This window comes from Pseudomyrmex gracilis, unplaced genomic scaffold (assembly GCF_002006095.1).
Source record: "Pseudomyrmex gracilis isolate BER0280 unplaced genomic scaffold, ASM200609v1 scaffold_309, whole genome shotgun sequence".
NCBI lineage: Eukaryota > Metazoa > Arthropoda > Insecta > Hymenoptera > Formicidae > Pseudomyrmex > Pseudomyrmex gracilis.
The window spans coordinates 139,057-156,612 of record NW_018020893.1 but is presented as its reverse complement, the minus strand read 5'-3'; the positions used below and the strand labels follow the sequence as shown (position 1 = coordinate 156,612).

Sequence of the window (17,556 nt, the reverse complement as noted above, 5' to 3'; positions counted from 1 at the left end):
TAATATATAATATATTATATATGTTAACATATATTATATATACAGGGTGTCCCAGAATTGCCGTACAATCTCCCGTAGACAAGTAGAAGGAATAAAACTGAGTCGAAAAGTCCTGAACCATTTTTTTCTATTATTTATAATAAAGGAGTAATTATTGAGTAAATCAGGCCAATCAGCGCAGACCTTTAGCCAGACGCACGTCAGTGAGCCGCGCGCCTGGTGTGTGTGAGCGCTCACTGACGTGTGCCTGGCTAAAAGTCTGCGCTGATTGGCCTGATTTACTCAATAATTACTCTTTTATTATAAATAATAGAAAAAAATGGTTCAGGACTTTTCGACTCAGTTTTACTTCTTCTACCTGCCTACGAGAGATTGTACGGCAATTCTGGGACACCCTGTATATATATATCTATTATATATGTTAACATATATATCTTAAACACGACCGGCCCACTGGTCTCGCGGCCTGAGTGCAGGGCTGCGAATCTGAAGGTCCCGAGTTCGAATCCGCTCACCCCAGCTAGGTGAGGATTTTTTCCGGGCCGGTCCCTTTCAACCGAGTTTATCGGTTTGATCGGCGAACTAAATCGGGCCTCCAAAAATTAAATTCGAGTGTAATCTCGATCTCAATGATGTGTATAATTATTACCAATATACCAAAACCAACTTATAGTTGCAGTGTATATTGCTTGGCAAAAACCAAAAAGTCAAAATATTTACGAATATCAGACACGTATGATTACCTCTGGTAAAACTGTTGGTAATGCAGTGTATATTGCTTGGCAAAAAGAGGAATACAAGGCGTGTACTATAATGTACACTAAATTGATGAAAACATTTTATCCGACAAAATCTGGATATTCATCAGTTATACATGGTATAAATGATTAAAATCTATTTTTGCCTTTGCAGCTGTGCACATCAAGTACTAATTATATGTATTATTATAGGTACAACGAAAAATTTACGTGAAAGTACTAATAATAATAAACTCAAACAATTTCACAAAAAATTTTACAGAGCTGAAAACTTAACTATAGTTGTAATAGGAAAAGTAGAACATAAGAAACTTTATGATGCTTTACTGCCTTTAGAAAAAAAAATAATGTTGCAGGTATATATATACATATTGTTAAAGAAATTGACGGTTTGCACGTTTTATTCTTGTTTTTTCTTTCGAGCATAGTGTGTTTAATAAAAATGTAATACTGTTATAATATGTTTTATCTCACATTTGTAGCCAAGAAAAGATGGTTTTAAAAAACCGTGGGGTAAAGAACTTAAAGAACTTGAAAAAAATAAAGATATTCAAGTTCTTTTTTCTTTTAAAGATACTTCTGAGAAAATTGTTAATACAATGTATATTGCTTGGCAAGGACCAAAAAGCCAAGATGTTTACAAATATCACACATGTTTGCTCTTACTTCAATATTTAGTAGACAGCGGTCTACTAAAAACAAAATGTGATGACAAAAACATCACTTCTATCAACTACAGAACATATCTGTATTCAACTACGATGTTGACTTTAATCTTCATTAATACGCCAAGCAATTTTTACAAATTTGCTGGAAATTTCAAAAAAGTGCTTTACAAGGTATATGAAAATAAAAATATAGATATGGAAAAATTAAAACAATCAACAAAAAGGGTAATTGAGTCGCAACAATTTCATGAAAATTTGCACGATATATGTGCATATCAGATACTTGATTACATAATGTATGGAAATGAAATCTCTGAGGTATGTTTTTAGATATCTTGCTTATTAAACTTTATTTGATTTATTTGATAATGTAATAACAGATAATTTATATTATAAAAGTATATTTTTTGTTTTCTTGGTTGTTTTTAGTTGGATCAAAGATTAAATACGCGCCATTTTGAAGAATTAATAAAAAAACCTCAAACATACTTTTTAGAAGTTTTTAAAAAATACTTTGTTGATGCACCGATGATTGTTGTGAGAGGCGCATGTACAAAAGACAAGGATTTCCGGAAAGAAGAAAGATTGTATAAACAAAAACAAATTGCTCAACTTGGAAAGGAAGGTTTAGAGCAAAAAAAAAAAGAACTGCTGGAAGCTATAGAAGAAATGAATGTAAATAAATAAATTTGATTTTCATTAGTTACATTAGATTCTATATTATATGTACATACATCAAGTATTTTTTGTTAACATTTGTTTTACTTTTTTACTGTTTTCACCATCTCTTTAGAAATCTGTGCCTGATGAAGTACTAGCAAGTGTGCCTATACCTGGCACCGATTCCATCACATTTTATAATATTGAAACATACAACACGGAAACGGACAAGCAACATCCTAAACTAGATGTTAGAAAACTGCCATTCTTTACTTACTTATATAATGTAAATGTGAATTTCCTTTATGTGAGTATCGTTCTTGTTCATCGTATTATAATCACGTATGTACAGTTCTATTTGTAAAAATGAATTTGCGTGTTTCTGTTTTCATAGTTTTTATTTTCTATAGTATCTCTTTTTTAGTCTTTTAAAACACATAATATTACATAATACTAACAATAAGTAAACCATAGTAAAAAATATTTTTTTACATTTAGCTACAAGTTATTATGGATAGTTCGCCCATTAAAAATGATGAGTGGTCTGAAAATAATAGACGGTATGTGCAATTATTCAGAAAAATAATAGAATATCAGTTGGAAAAATCGATTCTTTACAAAGAAGGAATATACATTGGTACTCATGAAAAGGCAAAATGCTGTTCCCAGAGTATATCTCTGGTGTTTCAGGTAATGTATAGAACGTTTTAATATTTTACTTCGCAAGAAAATATTTTTTAATAATTATAAATTTAAATTCTAGTCCTTATAAACCTTTCTTTTTGTATAGATTGAATTACAAAATTATAAAAAAGCCATTAGAAAATGTAAGAAACTTTTATATGACCTTAAAATAATGGAAGTAATATCACAAACAATAATACAAGAAATAGATTACAATAGCAAAGAAGAAACCAATGTTGAGTTACAATTAGACTCTTACTTAAATAATTTGCTATATATACCCGGTAATTTCGTCGGAATGTTACGTAATAATCACTTTACAAATACATATAAATGATAACGCAAACTCTTTCTTTGGCAGACTCTAATCGGTATACATTGACTGACAGAAAGCATTATTTACATTTTCTTACTACGGTTCGAAAATTCATAAATAACGACGAAGGGTATAACTTAGTAGCCGCTACTTTCAGCGCCGGGTTCCACTTTGCGTGAAACTCGGCTGGAAACCGTCGCAAAAAAACAACAAATGGCATGGCCGCTCTCAGTCTTCTCTCTGATAAAATAAAGCTAGTCATAGTCATACAATGTTTTATAAAAAATACTACTACTTTTACTTTATGTATTTCTTTTTGTTCTAGTGTCTCGTAAAGAAAATATCTTAAACGATAAATAATACTAAGATATATGTATATGAGTAATGGACGTGTCAATACATTACCAATATTAAAATAGCCAGTAATAATTGGTCCCTCTTGTTCTAAATTGTACACAAGGATTCCAGTGTCCGAAGATTTGTATATAGAAAGAGGAATGTTCCCTAACTTTACAGAACATTCCAGTTTTTTTAATTTCTCTTTGAAATCTTCTAAATCTGACATTGTGCTGCGTGCCACCGCTTCTATTGGTTCGATATTCTCATTGCTGCGGGCTCGATCTTTCATCTGTAAGATATTAAAATTTTTATTTTTAACCAACTAGTTTATTTCAACACCTTATATAATTCCGTTCTTATTCGATTCGGAATAATAACGACGAACAACACAACAAGTATATCTTGCGACTTTCGAACAGTATATGATAACAGAAAATATTACATGAAAGTCGAAGCTGTTTGTTCTTTCCTTGTAACCGACACGTCGATATAATAACAACGAGATAGAGAAACCCAATTTGATGTGCTTGAACTCACTTTCGAGCCACAGCAATCACCGACACAATATCAAGTCGACAAATAATAAAAGCCAAGGGCACCTCGACCTTGCTCGACACGACTCTCGCGTATCGCGACAACGATAGGCTTAGAAAGTTAAATAATTTACACAACACAGCAATTATTTACTATGCTAATAAACACGTATATCTTTATTTCACATACCAACTTCTTGTTACCAAATTGCTGCTCGCTCCGCTCGGACGACACGATTCCTCCTGGGCGACCATCCGGTCCGCCCGCTACGATAGGAGTGTCCCCGGATCTTTCGAAGCACGAGCACACTCGCTCTTTCCGAATTCTCAAAAATGCTAGAATCAGCTAGAATTATCTCGCGGCCACGTGCTTCCCGCGTGCACGCGGCTGCTCGCCAACGCTACCGCTAAAGGCGCGCTAATCGCGGCAACCTGGAAAGTGGTGCCGCATATCGGTCAGCCCTTAGACCTGTTCTACAATACAGTCGTAAGTCGTAAGTCGTAAGAAATTGACCAATCACAATCAATTATTCTTCTGTACTATGTCTGTGATTGGTCAATTTCTTACTATTACGGCCTACAACTCTCCATTGTAGACGGCTCTTTAGGCGGATTCAAACTCGGGACCTCTAGGTTCGTAGATCTGTACTAAAGCCGCGAGACCAACGGGCCGGTCTCGCGACGAGTTTCCACACGCTGCATATAGAGCGCATTACTTACATAGAGTCGCCATTTTTTGTCGAAGAAATCTCTGCTCATGCGCGAACGAAGATGGATGGTGGAGCCTTTTGCATACGCGTTTGTATATGCGTATTTAAAAATTTTTTCACAAGTACATCAACGTTTAGTTTATTAATTTGATACATAATATTATCATACATAATATTTGTTAGATTCATTATATATATTCACAAAATATAAAACAATAATATCGACAATTTCAAAGAATTTAGAGATGTAAAATTTATGTGAACGTTTTTAGTTCGCAACTTTTTACCGAAAAAGTTTATTAGACATCGGTATAATACGGAAGGAAACTTTGGCAATCGATCGGACGGAATCCAGTTTTTATTTTTTATATACAAGTTGAATAGATTCACCCTCTTTCACACATCAGTTTTCATTCAACTGCGATACTCTATCATGGCAAATTAATCACCACGGTGATTAATTGTTGCGAGTCCCAACCAGAGAGTGCACCGTGCTCCGGATTTAATTAATTATACGCGTCAAACACGCTTTTTTCTCAAGGAATCCCCCGAGGAAGATCGTTGGCGTACGTACGGTGCGCTATATGATTATAAAACCCGATGACGGTTTCGGATGACATACTTTTGACCCGTTGGTATGGCGTATGTTATCCGAGACCGATTCTCGAGCTGTTGCGCAGCTGCAGCTGCAAACGTATACGATTCCTCGACCACCCCGATTGATCGTCGCGAATGTGATCAGGTGTATCACGGTAATAAACTGGATATGTTCATATCGATCCTGATGCATCGGCGACAATGCCGGCTAGCTGTGTCATCAGCGCAAAACCCCGGCGCGATATATTATTAGATCATCCATTGTAGAGGTAACGTCTCTGATTTTACATACAGCTTTTTATATCAATATGCACAACTCATAAAAAACATTTCGCATTATCTGAAAAATATTCTTGCAGAATTCTTTCTTTCTCTCTCTCTCTCTCTCTTTCTCTCTCCACCGAAATTTAATATATTAAAAGAGAGTTGCCCTAGTATACTTTTTCTTATTAAAATAACTTTCTGTGACGTAATCTTTGAATAAGTAAAATCTAATGGAGTAATATGTCAGAAGTAATTTTATATACTCTTTTTATTTTTTTATGTACGCTTTTGTTATTTTGTCTGTTACAGAACGTGTCAGAAATATGTTTTTGTTAGACACAATATATGTTAGGAAGAATTTACATTCAACTGAATCAATCGAACAAGAATGTATTAAACCAATACTACCGATCAAACAAAACAAAAGAATGGGACAGCACAGGTGCCACAATTTTTATTCAGATTGCGGAACAATAACAATGCGGAACGGCACAACTTGAAATAACGTATCAACATTCTCGAGAATATTAACACGTCGAAAACACGTCATCGACACTCTTTATCGCATTTCCGGGCCATATTATGTCTGTGGCACTCTCGCATACCGTGTAAATAAATACTCCGTATCATAAACTGTCATCGGGCACTTCGGTTTGCCGTCTTATATACTACATGACGATACTTGGCGCTTGTTCATTCAGTGCTCGGGCCTCGTAAAACGTAGAGATCGAAATCACTTTTTTCTTCCCGCAAACAGGAAGAGTGTTACATTTGCGTGTGAATTTTAACCATCGCATCGGCTCGCGATCGAACGCAAGATGACGACTACGGTGTGTTTTGCGGTCCAGTTGCAGCATCTTCGTTTGCGCGTTCTGTGCTGTCGGTAAACAGAGTGTAAGAACTTTGTAAAAGCATCGCCAAAAGAGTATTATGCTCCGTTTACTAACAGTACGGTGCGACGGGATCATCTGCTAATGCCCCGATCAAGAGAACCCTCCTCCCCGTGTATGTGATTGTCTCTTTGCGCTTCCCATATTTTAGCATAACTCAGCCGTGTAGTTACGAGGCATTATGCTCAAATAAGGAGTCGCAAATGTACGCCAATCTTTGGAGAATAAATTCAACAATTGTCTTTTTACTCCGTTTAACTTCGCTTACTTCCGGTAAATTTTTATATAAAAAGTATGAAACTCCAATACGTAGTTGAAATGAGCGCAAAGAATAAATACAAAGTGAAGTGAGGTTGCGGTTGTGTGTACGAACATTTTACTTAGCAATAAGAGTTTACCGGAAGAAGAGACGCATGTTCGATAACGATATTTTATGCGCGAACTTGACAAATAAGTTCGCTCTTTTCAAAAAGATCGTTAACGACGTGATTTTTCGCAGCATCAGAGAAGTCTTCTTCCGATACTCACCGAGGTTATCGATCCTCGCGACCTCGTCGCGTTTATTTCTTACATACGCGTTGTTAATACGCATCGATTGTGTGCCGCGACTGCAATTCGCGCGAAGAATTCGTCGAGAAACGCGCGCGAACGACGCCCGACTCCCGCGTATTTAATTTTCTGACGTGGTCACGTTTTTAATAAAGTCGTCAAACAAGCCGCGTTTCTCTCTCGTGTGAATATTCATTTATTCCTCATTATTATTCGCAAACGCCTAAGTTTGTAAGTAGATAAGTTTGTCTTTCAACGCATCTTGAAATCGATCTGACATCTATGAATAAATACGACCCTGATTGGCGTCAGTAATCTCGAGATCGTCGTTATCGCGTATGAGATCGAAACGCTTATATGCGTTCCGATATCTCGCATACCGTTGAAAGTGTCGTCAATCGTTGTAGAATAGCGAAGGAGAAAATGCGCGTGGCAGTCGTGGGTGCCGGTGTAATAGGAGTAACGAGCGCACTTGCAGTGAAAAGTGCTTTTCCGAGTTACGATGTGAAGATCTTCGCCGAAGCGTTTTCACCTGACACGACCGGCGACGGAAGTGCCGGTCTATGGAGTCCTTTTCTTCTCGGAGATACACCTGTCGAGGATATAACGTGAGCAATATCACTCTGTACCGCGGGAAGTACCGGGAATGAAATCGCGTTGAAAATTCCAGGAATCTTTCACAAAATTAATTGTATCGTACAAATCAAAAAAATTATAATTTATTTGTAAAAGCTTAATTGTGAATTATTTAGCCGATGGTCTGGCCGAACGCATCGTTGGTTCGAACAGTTGTGGAAAGCCGGATTGTCATCGAAAACGGGCGTTTGTTTGATGCCTGTAACTCGCGTAATCAGCGATAACAAGGATGATATCAATCCCGAATGGGCGAAGATTGTTTACGGCATTCAGAAGCTTAGTGAAAAAAGATTGCGACTTTTTAACGAAGAGCACAAGTCCAATTACAAGTATGTTGTCGTAACAATTGTTTCAATAGAGATTGTTAATCATTTGAAATTAAACGAATGCGAATATAAAATAATTAATAGCGTAGAAGTGTTTTTTTCTTTTGAGCGAGCTATGCATTCATAAGAATTGATTTTTAGAATTCTTTCTTTTTTACGTAACTTATTGCAGTCATTTCTCTAGATATTTTCAACTGACAATTTCAGACAAGGTTGGCATTGTATAACTTATACTGCCGAGCCGTTTCTGTTATTACCGTGGCTTATGGAAAAGTTCGCTGCTTCGGGCGGAGAAATGGAAAAGAGAAAGATTAAAGCGCTGCACGAGTTAGCCGACGAAGGATACGATTTAATAATAAATTGCAGCGGTCTCGGCGCACGAGAGCTCGTCGCGGATAAAACGGTGACACCTATCAGAGGTCAGGTATACAAGGTAATTGACATTATCTGTAATTTATATTGCGAATATTAATATTCCTGTCTCTTTCTCTTCTTTCTTTCTCAAAAAAGAGATTCAGAATTATTTTTTATGATGTTGCATAAAAAATTCTAATAGCAATTGGCGTGAAAATACTCAACTTTTTATAATGCAATTTATTCAAAAATGTCTTCGCGCTTTGTTATATGACGTTTGAATAACAAAAATTAACGAATCTGTTAAAGGTGAAAGCACCGTGGGTGATGCACTGTTTTCTAGTGGACGACGACGACTGCAATTATATTATCCCCAAGTAAAGCAAACCTTACTGATGCATTGCATTGTTTACAACAATAATAATAATAATTTTTTTTTATATCTGCTTAGCGTCCACACCGTTGTATTGGGCGGTACGCATCAGGAAAATGACTTCGACTGTTCCGTACGAGAGGAAGACTCGAAACACATTTATGATGGATGCTGTCGCATGATGCCTTCCTTAAAGGTTCTGATATGATAGATACGACATATTATTAAATTGATCGTAAAAAAAGAATCAGAATCAATGCGCGCTAATTATATTTTTACATTAGTTCCTTTTAAAATCACAGTTACGCGCTCTGTTAAATTTATTTTTATTCTAATAACAAATCTAATAATCATTTTTATTCTAATAATAATTTTGGCTGCGCAGAAAAGTCAAATAATTCGCCAATGGGTGGGTCTCCGACCAGGACGACCGCGAGTTCGTCTGGAAAGCGAAAGTCTCATCTCGCCTATGGGGAAGGAGTTCAAGGTAAATTGCCGCAAAATATTGGTTAACTGAATTACATCAATAACGACACGGTAAACTACACGATTGAACACACACGAAACTTCATTCGAACACGATTCGGTTCTAACACGGTCGCTTCTTATAATTTGCATTTCGTGTTTTCTACCTCAGGTGATACACAATTACGGCCACGGCGGAAGTGGCGTGACGTTGTGCTGGGGCTGCGCCATAGACGTCGTCGAGATGATAAGAAAGTTGAAAGTACCCGAATTAAACTCCAAACTGTAACTCCGCCGGGGACAGAATAAACTTTTTATCCTTTGTTATATTTTTATGCCCGCACAGTCGCGACATTCAACCTTGCTCAATCCTGGGTTTTTTGTGCCGAACGAATATAATCGCGCTGCTAGAAATATCATTCTCTATATTATCTCTCTTCATATTTTAGTTTTCAGATAAAAATTTAGATCACAATTAAATTTAGATTAACTTTTCTTTTAAATTGCTGGGAGATGAATTTCAACTATATGGGATACTCGTCTCGATTCATATCGCTCGTATATATTTAAAGTCTGATCGATATCTTTGCGACTATAAAATCTAGACCTTCCTGTTTCGCATAATAACGGGAAAAAGAAGTCGAGAAACGTAATTAAACGTCAAGAAACGAGCGTATAAGCAGCGCGCGAGAGTTCGATCCGCGCGCGAAGCGCAGCAACCTATTTAAAGTTTCGTGTCGTGATTACTTCGTAACAAACGTACAATTTCTAAATATGGTCGTCGACTGTAATTAAAGCACCAAACTAGCTACTAAGATACTTTACATGTAGATCGTGCCGCAGTTAGTCGCGTCAAGCTAAACGTCGCCGACGCGTGTTTCTCTCTCTCGCTCCCCGGTCGCAGTACGATCTATATCACTCGCGAGTTTTTAATCGCGGAAAGCAGTTGGCGTCTTATTGCCATCGAGATTAGACGGGAAATATTGACATCGAGAGGTATGCAAACTACAAAAGGCTGTATATGCGGAGCGTTATATGTTTTATTTAATTTGAAATTGATTTAGAAAAATTGTTTAAAAAAAATACATATTAGATGTTTCTCTCACTTCTCTGTTTGTTATATCAATTTAACAAATAAAATCATAATATAGTAATTAAGTTTCGAATTCTTTTCAAATGTATGATAATTACTAATTTAAATATTGCAGACGGTTTTTTAAACGACATATTTTAGATTAGTAACAGATGTTTTTGAAAATAGCACAGATAATAAATTTTGACGCAAATATGCATTATATTATATGATGAGAAAAAATTTCGAGGTTTAACTTCGTCAACTGTTCGAGTACAATTGACAGAGGAAGTTACCTATCGATCGATAGTTATTTATCGCGATTATGCGGCAAATGTGAAAGATATTCGAGAAGTGACACTGACGCTGAATTAATGGACATACATCGCGCGCGCAGTGACGGCGCGATCGAAATAATCGAATAATGGAAACCTACGTTTGTCATGATCTTCGTCAAGTACAGAGATAAGCGCTCGCTCATGATATTGCACGATTCTAAAGATGATAATTCCAGAAACGAGAGTGCGACGATCGGTGAGTTCAACACGGGATTCAAGAAGCGACTGTGCAAGTCTGTGAGCTACGCGTTTCAAGATCGGAAATTTATCTCCACCGACGATTCCACGAACGTCTCACTGTGCGACAAGATAGGTGTTGCCAAGCATGATTCCGAACCGTATCACTGGAGGATTACTGCTGACAAGGGCAATAATATTGGTATTGATTCAATTCTAAAATCTTTTCTATTGTTCGATACGCGACATTTCAATAAGAAACATTTTCAAAAATTCAGAAATTCTTATTAAAACGATAAACTTAAATTTTAGTTTAAGTTTTTAAGTTTGTACTTATCTTTCTCTCACTTTTCTCTTTCTCAATATGTTTTTAAGCTATTATCTTGCAAAAATAAAAACCATTTCTAGACGCGTTACACGAGAGCGATTCAGAATGGCGCAAAGATAACACGGATGGGACATCGCAAACTAAAAAGAAGAAAAAGCGCAGGTATATAGAGAGAGATTTCTACCTTCTTCCCGTGTAATCTATGTTTGAGAACTGAAAGTGACTCTTCTCCAATTAAAAAAAAAAAAAAAATACAAAGGTTTCTAATGATCTGCACTGCGAACTGCAAGTACGACGTTGTTAGACGCGTGGCCGCGCGATTCGGGATGAGGGAAGTTACGGAGGACAGTAGCTGGGATCTTTATTGGACCGACATGAGCGTCAGCTTAGACCGTGCCAAGGACATGAAAAGGTTCCAGAAAGTCAATCATTTTCCCGGGATGACGGAGATATGCAGAAAGGATCTGCTCGCTCGTAATCTCAGTCGTATGCAGAGACTATTTCCGAGGGATTACAACTTTTTCCCGAAAACCTGGTGTTTTCCCGCGGAGTAAGCTATAATGTGTGCACACATGTAGAATATAATTATTTATCATTGGAGTTAGTTACCCGTTAAAAAATCATTAAAGTTTTTTTATAAAATATTTTTATTAAATTCTTGTTATGAAATATTTATCTACGTATTATATCTTTTATATATTTCACCTGTCTTTTTTTTTTTTTTACAAAAAATTGATATTACTAAATAATTGACAAAGATTGTTTTCTACGTGTTATCGCTTTTGTCATCTAATTTAAGATGATAAACGTTTACGTATATTTTTTAATAGCGATAATCATGAAGAAAAGAAAATTACTGTAATTCAACACTGACTCGCGCATATATGCATACATATATATCTTTCTTCTTTCGCTCGCTGTCAGTTGTGCGATCAAAAACCTCCGTATCTATTTTACAACTTATCTTGTTTTGCTTCTTCGAATATGACCGTTCTCGGATTTCTACCTAACCGGTCGTAAATCCCATTCGCGCCGTTATGGCGATAAAAAAATAATCAATATTTCCCGAACGTTAAAATGAGAGCTTGTAAGCAAGATCGGAAACCTTAGATTTCGGATTCCAGTCACGGCGACGCGATGTCTTACGCCAAGTCGCGGAAGTCTAAAACTTTCATTATCAAACCGGACACCGGCTGCCAAGGGCGCGGCATTTATCTCACAAAATACCTGAAAGATATCAACCTGAGCGAACGCATGATCTGTCAGGTGTACATCGCAAGGGTACGAAACGTATATTATTTTTGTTTTCTGCGTAATTAAGAAAATAAGCGAACGACTCTTATGACCGTCTGTACATATATTTCTAGTTTAGAAACTTCAGAGCCTCTAAAAATTCTCTATTAATTGTTAATTAAGAAAAATCAATGCTCATATATATATATATACAAGATGTATACAGTCCTTTTCTTACCACTTTCCTTAGCCTTTTTTAATAGACGGATACAAATTTGATCTGCGTATTTACGCACTAATCACGTCATGCGATCCTCTCAGGATCTTCGTGTACAACGAAGGACTCGCAAGGTACAAAATGCACCACGATAGCATGTTTTATTATAAACATATTGACAACTCGATATATATATATATACATATTTTTAAATATACATGTGTTATAAAAAATGCACATCAGTTTATTTATAAAAATTTCTAGTTAACAGAAAAAATGAAAAGATATTTCTTTTTTTAGATTCGCAACGAGCAAGTATAAAGAACCGAACGGTCACAACCATTCCAACATCTTCATGCACTTGACGAACTATTCCGTTAATAAACACAGTCGAATGTACAACATCGACGACGAGATTGGTAGTAAGAGGTTTGTTTATCCCACGTAATGTATGTAATAAAAAGCGATAAATTAGCGCGATTTTGTGTTTTACAGAAAAATATCAACGTTGAACAAATGGTTCGAAGCGAGAAAAATCGACGTGAAGGAACTGTGGGACGAGATCGACGGAATAATAATTAAAACCGTGCTCGCGGCGTATCCTGTATTGAAACACAGTTATCACGCCTGCTTTCCGACGCACGACAAAACGTACGCGTGCTTCGAGCTTCTTGGATTCGACATTCTGCTTGACTGGAAACTCAAACCTTATCTCCTCGAAGTAAACATTAGACGAAAGTTACCGTAAAACAAAATTTCGGAGAAAATATAAAAGATACATTTGATGAATTTAGGTAAATCACTCGCCGAGCTTTCACACGGACGCGCAAATCGATAAAGACGTGAAAGAAGGATTGCTGATGGACACTTTCGACATGTTAAATTTTCAGCAGTGCGATAAGAAAAAAATAATGGAAGAAGACAGGAAACGGATCAGGGACCGACTTCTTCAAAGCACGAACAACAAAGAAATGTGAATGCGCATTGATTCAGGATTAAGACTCTAAATCTAATATTTCTAATGCAAAAAATTCAATGTAGATAATACGTAGATGATGATACATTGACGTGTTGTTTACTTATCTCGCGCAGAGCACAAATCAACGACGCGACAGCTCCGACAAAACTCGAGAAGAGCGAGAACAACTATATGCAGAGACAGTTCCGGTGGGAAGACGACCATATGGGCAATTTCCGAAGAATTTATCCATGTCTTGACGGGGATAAATATCAGCCTTTCTTCACACAGAACGCGCTCTCTGTTTTCCAAGACACGGTGGCGTCGAGAAAGCGCGAAGAAGCGTCGAGAATCGAGAGGGAGGAGATCGAGGTGAATTTTACCTCATTTTTTTGATTCAATCCTCTCGGATCGAACGAGAAAACAACGTTTCGCTAATCCTTTCCGATCGATCCGCACAATAACATAATTGTATTTCAGCTGAGAGCAAATAAATGGGAAGACCGGAAGAGATTAATCGGCAAGAGCAACGAGCCGAAATTATGTTCGGAAAATTCGAGCACGCTAAAACATTCGCATGAGAAATCCAAATCTGCGGGCGTGTTGAGAAAGATCGTTAAGTACAATTAAAACAATTAATTCGTTTATTAAGTGTGCCGCTCACACAAAGAAGATTCGTCATTTTACGTCGTCGTAAAGAAACTATTGGTAAAATTTATATTGGAACGAGATAATTATCGTTCATTAAAAGAGTGCGACGTGTAAAAATTTACAAAGTTATAACAAGTTGTTATAATGAAGATAGAAGTTTCTCTCGTCGTCGGAAAGAGAGGTAAAAAAAATGAACACGGTTTGTTATCATCCTCTCTTTTTCGCAGATCAATAAACAGGATTCGCAGGGACGTCCTGCCAACGCCCTGCACTCTTTCGAGGCCGAAATCATATCCGAGTCTGAGGAGAAAGAGCGAGTGGCGGCTCTGGCGCAGAGGGATTTTCTCATCAAGAGCTGCGGCGTAATCGAGCAGATATATTTGGCGATGAAGAGAAACGGCACGCTACGACCCGCCGACGAGAAGAAGTATGGGACGTACGGTCGGTTGGGGCTACACACGAACGCGGAGCACATTTGTTTCGCGCACAAATCCCTTCATCATCGCCAAAACCTTTTCGACACTATGCATCCAGACCAATATTATCTGAGACGTCATTACGAAGTAATGTCTGCCGACTCTTCTTATTTCGTGAAAATTGAACGATTACAATTTACCGTTTATTACATTTATTAGATTATAATAATAAACGACACATTTTTTGTCTCTTTTTTAGCACAACGCAGTGGAACATAAACGTACACGCACGTCCATCTTGAACAAAAGTGAGTTGTAACAATTACATCTAATGTGTCTTACTTCGAACAAAAGAATTGTCTACTATTTTATAAATATATAATATTCAACAAATACTTTATTTTTACACGATTTTATTTTATTTAGACGTGTGGTTAACGTGTAACGAAGCGCTCGTCTACGTTCGTCCAAAAATACCGCGAAAATTGTGGATGGTGGAAATGAACTGTAACGGTCAAAGAGGTCGTGTAACAAAAGCTCACGTTGCTAGAACGTTATCAAATTCCGTGCGCCTGCACACGATTGAAAGAAGAGAATCTTGCCATTCTTTAAAATCCTCGAAATCTTGAAGACCAGATAAACCCTCGAAATCTTGCTGCTCAAGTAAGTTCCGATCGATTGTGCATGTTGTAATTCTACATAAAATGTGTAAAACAAAAATTTGTTCTCTAGAAAATTGCTACTCAATAATGAAAAGATAAAACAGATATTTTCTGGAGAATAAGAGAAACACATATCAAAGAAATTTAAAATACAAAATAATATTATTAAAAAAATGATAAAAGTTTTCTGTTAAATTTATTCTTATACAAAAAAAACGTTGTTCTTGGGGAGAGAGGAGAATAATTTCTATCAGTTTTTTTTTCTGGATAGAACTCGAGTGGAAATTCAACGAATCTCAGGACACGTGTTTCGGTGTTGTGTGTGAGCCATTTCAAGATAGAAAACAGTAATGTAAAAATCAACAATGGATCGATTTGTTATTTAAAGTGCCACATATATAAATATGTACAATATAGATGAGTGAAACATGTACACGTCACGTAAGAATAAATGGGAGTGGTACACATCTCTTTTTCACACATACACACACACATACGCGCACACATTCTTTCTCTCTCTTTCTCTGCGTATTGTAAAATGATCATACGTATGTACGCCAGTCTATAATATGTATAACAATTTTTATTGCTGATATATATATTCTGTGTATTCACATGATAAAAAATAATTTATGAACAATTTGTAGAATGCTGTTCTTGTTTGCCTCGTTCGTGATATATCGCGTCCACATCGTTTTATCGTAGCGTTTTATCGCTGCGCTACAGGCGCTTGGCGCTCCTCGGCTTCTTTTCCTCCCTTTTTTTTTCGGTTTTTTTTCTTCAAATCTTATCGTTCCGTGTCGCAACCAGTACATCGAGTCGGTCAAAATCGCGACTGGATTCCCTCGGCCGTCTCGACCACGAATTGCGCCTACTATATATATATATATATATATATTTCTTTTACGTTAGTTTTAAGAATAAGAATTAGTGCGAAATATATTCAACACATTATGATCGGTGATTTGTTCTTTTTTTTAACGTGATATATTTTTATTAATATTTACATGAGAAACGACTGATTGCGGCGAATGTCTGCGCGTCTCATTTGATTCCCATCATAGTAAAGTCTTAAAGATATAGAAAGGCTTATGTACATATACATATATATATGTATATGTATATATATATGTATATATATAGAGAGTCAATACAGATATTCATACGATATCGCGCGTATCGCTTATAAAAAGGAAAACTTAAAAAGACCATACACATGTATAATATTCATGCGAAATATTTCCACCTTCGTTAAAAAGTCGCCACAATTTACACATATATTTACACATACGCATATATTTTTGCCGAAAATAAAGATAACTGCTTATTTGAAGGAAGTGCAACAATGAGACATGTAGTTGGACTTATACATATATGTGTACGAAATGCATTTGTTAGAATAAATTTTACAGGGGAGATGGGAGTTAAGCTAACATCGAACACATAGTTGATGATCATCGGTAAAAAGTGAACAAAGCAAAGAAGAAACTTATCGACATGCTCTATATGTCATGACTCTGAACGTAATGACAGCAATCGTGTTTTAAAAATTATATCTTATAATGTAAAATTCAAGGACAGATAGACGTTAGTGTTAGTCACTTAAATTACAGCTCATTTATTTGTACTAGAAAACGATTTTCTCCGCTGCCTCATTGACATTGACAACGTTATGTGAAAGCTCTTTCGCAAATCGCTTTAATCCCCTGCACGTTTAACTTTCAATAATAAAAGCAATGTTACAGGTTGGTTTTTTTTTTCTGTTTCACAGCGTGATCTTCCGCCCTTCCGTTACGAGAAAATATAGAAAGAAGATATGTGAAAATGTGGTAATTCTATTCGTTGTAATACTAACATGAGCATTATGTAGTTACATGCTGCGTGTAAGTTTATGTGTGTGTATGCGTGTTTGCTTCATATGTAATGTGTATTAAAAATGATTACAAACGATTAAATCAAGCTTGAAGGCATGAATAAAACGGAGATACTTCAAGAAAAGATTATTTAATTTCAGATCAAGAAATGTGTTTCTTGACCGAAAATTAAGGATCTCGATTGCCGAGTGAATTAGTATAAATCTGTATATACAGTCGTGAGATATACAGCAGATATTAATTTCGATATATAAACTTCCGCCACTTCAAATCTCCTTTTAATACATGCGTCAAATGATATAACTGGCTATATATTTCATATACATATAAAAAACTATACACTTCTTCATATCTGTATATATATGTATACATATATCTTTATGTATATATAAATATATATATATATACAGACTCGATGATAATTTTGCGTGTTAGCTGCCGACGGAATTTTAGTTCTCTCGTTTCTCTCAGCGATTAAATCTTCTACGACAATAATACTCAGTTCTTT

The 17,556-nt window shown here is 36.3% G+C and overlaps 1 protein-coding gene across 1 annotated transcript; it reads left to right on the top strand.

The window, feature by feature from the left end:
• The first annotated feature begins 6,984 nt into the window (after nucleotides 1-6,984).
• LOC109859964 lies at nucleotides 6,985-16,060 on the top strand. The gene is made up of 21 exons (XM_020438731.1): nucleotides 6,985-7,576; nucleotides 7,721-7,933; nucleotides 8,138-8,363; nucleotides 8,594-8,661; nucleotides 8,736-8,853; nucleotides 9,043-9,144; nucleotides 9,295-9,407; nucleotides 10,619-10,911; nucleotides 11,118-11,199; nucleotides 11,297-11,587; nucleotides 12,162-12,318; nucleotides 12,521-12,621; nucleotides 12,788-12,916; nucleotides 12,983-13,208; nucleotides 13,282-13,460; nucleotides 13,580-13,817; nucleotides 13,926-14,060; nucleotides 14,324-14,659; nucleotides 14,772-14,820; nucleotides 14,939-15,175; nucleotides 15,446-16,060. Exons 1-20 carry the CDS (start codon nucleotides 7,326-7,328, stop codon nucleotides 15,139-15,141), a joined length of 3,510 nt encoding a protein of 1,169 aa, XP_020294320.1. The 5' UTR covers nucleotides 6,985-7,325; the 3' UTR covers nucleotides 15,142-15,175; nucleotides 15,446-16,060.
• The last annotated feature ends 1,496 nt before the right edge of the window (nucleotides 16,061-17,556 follow it).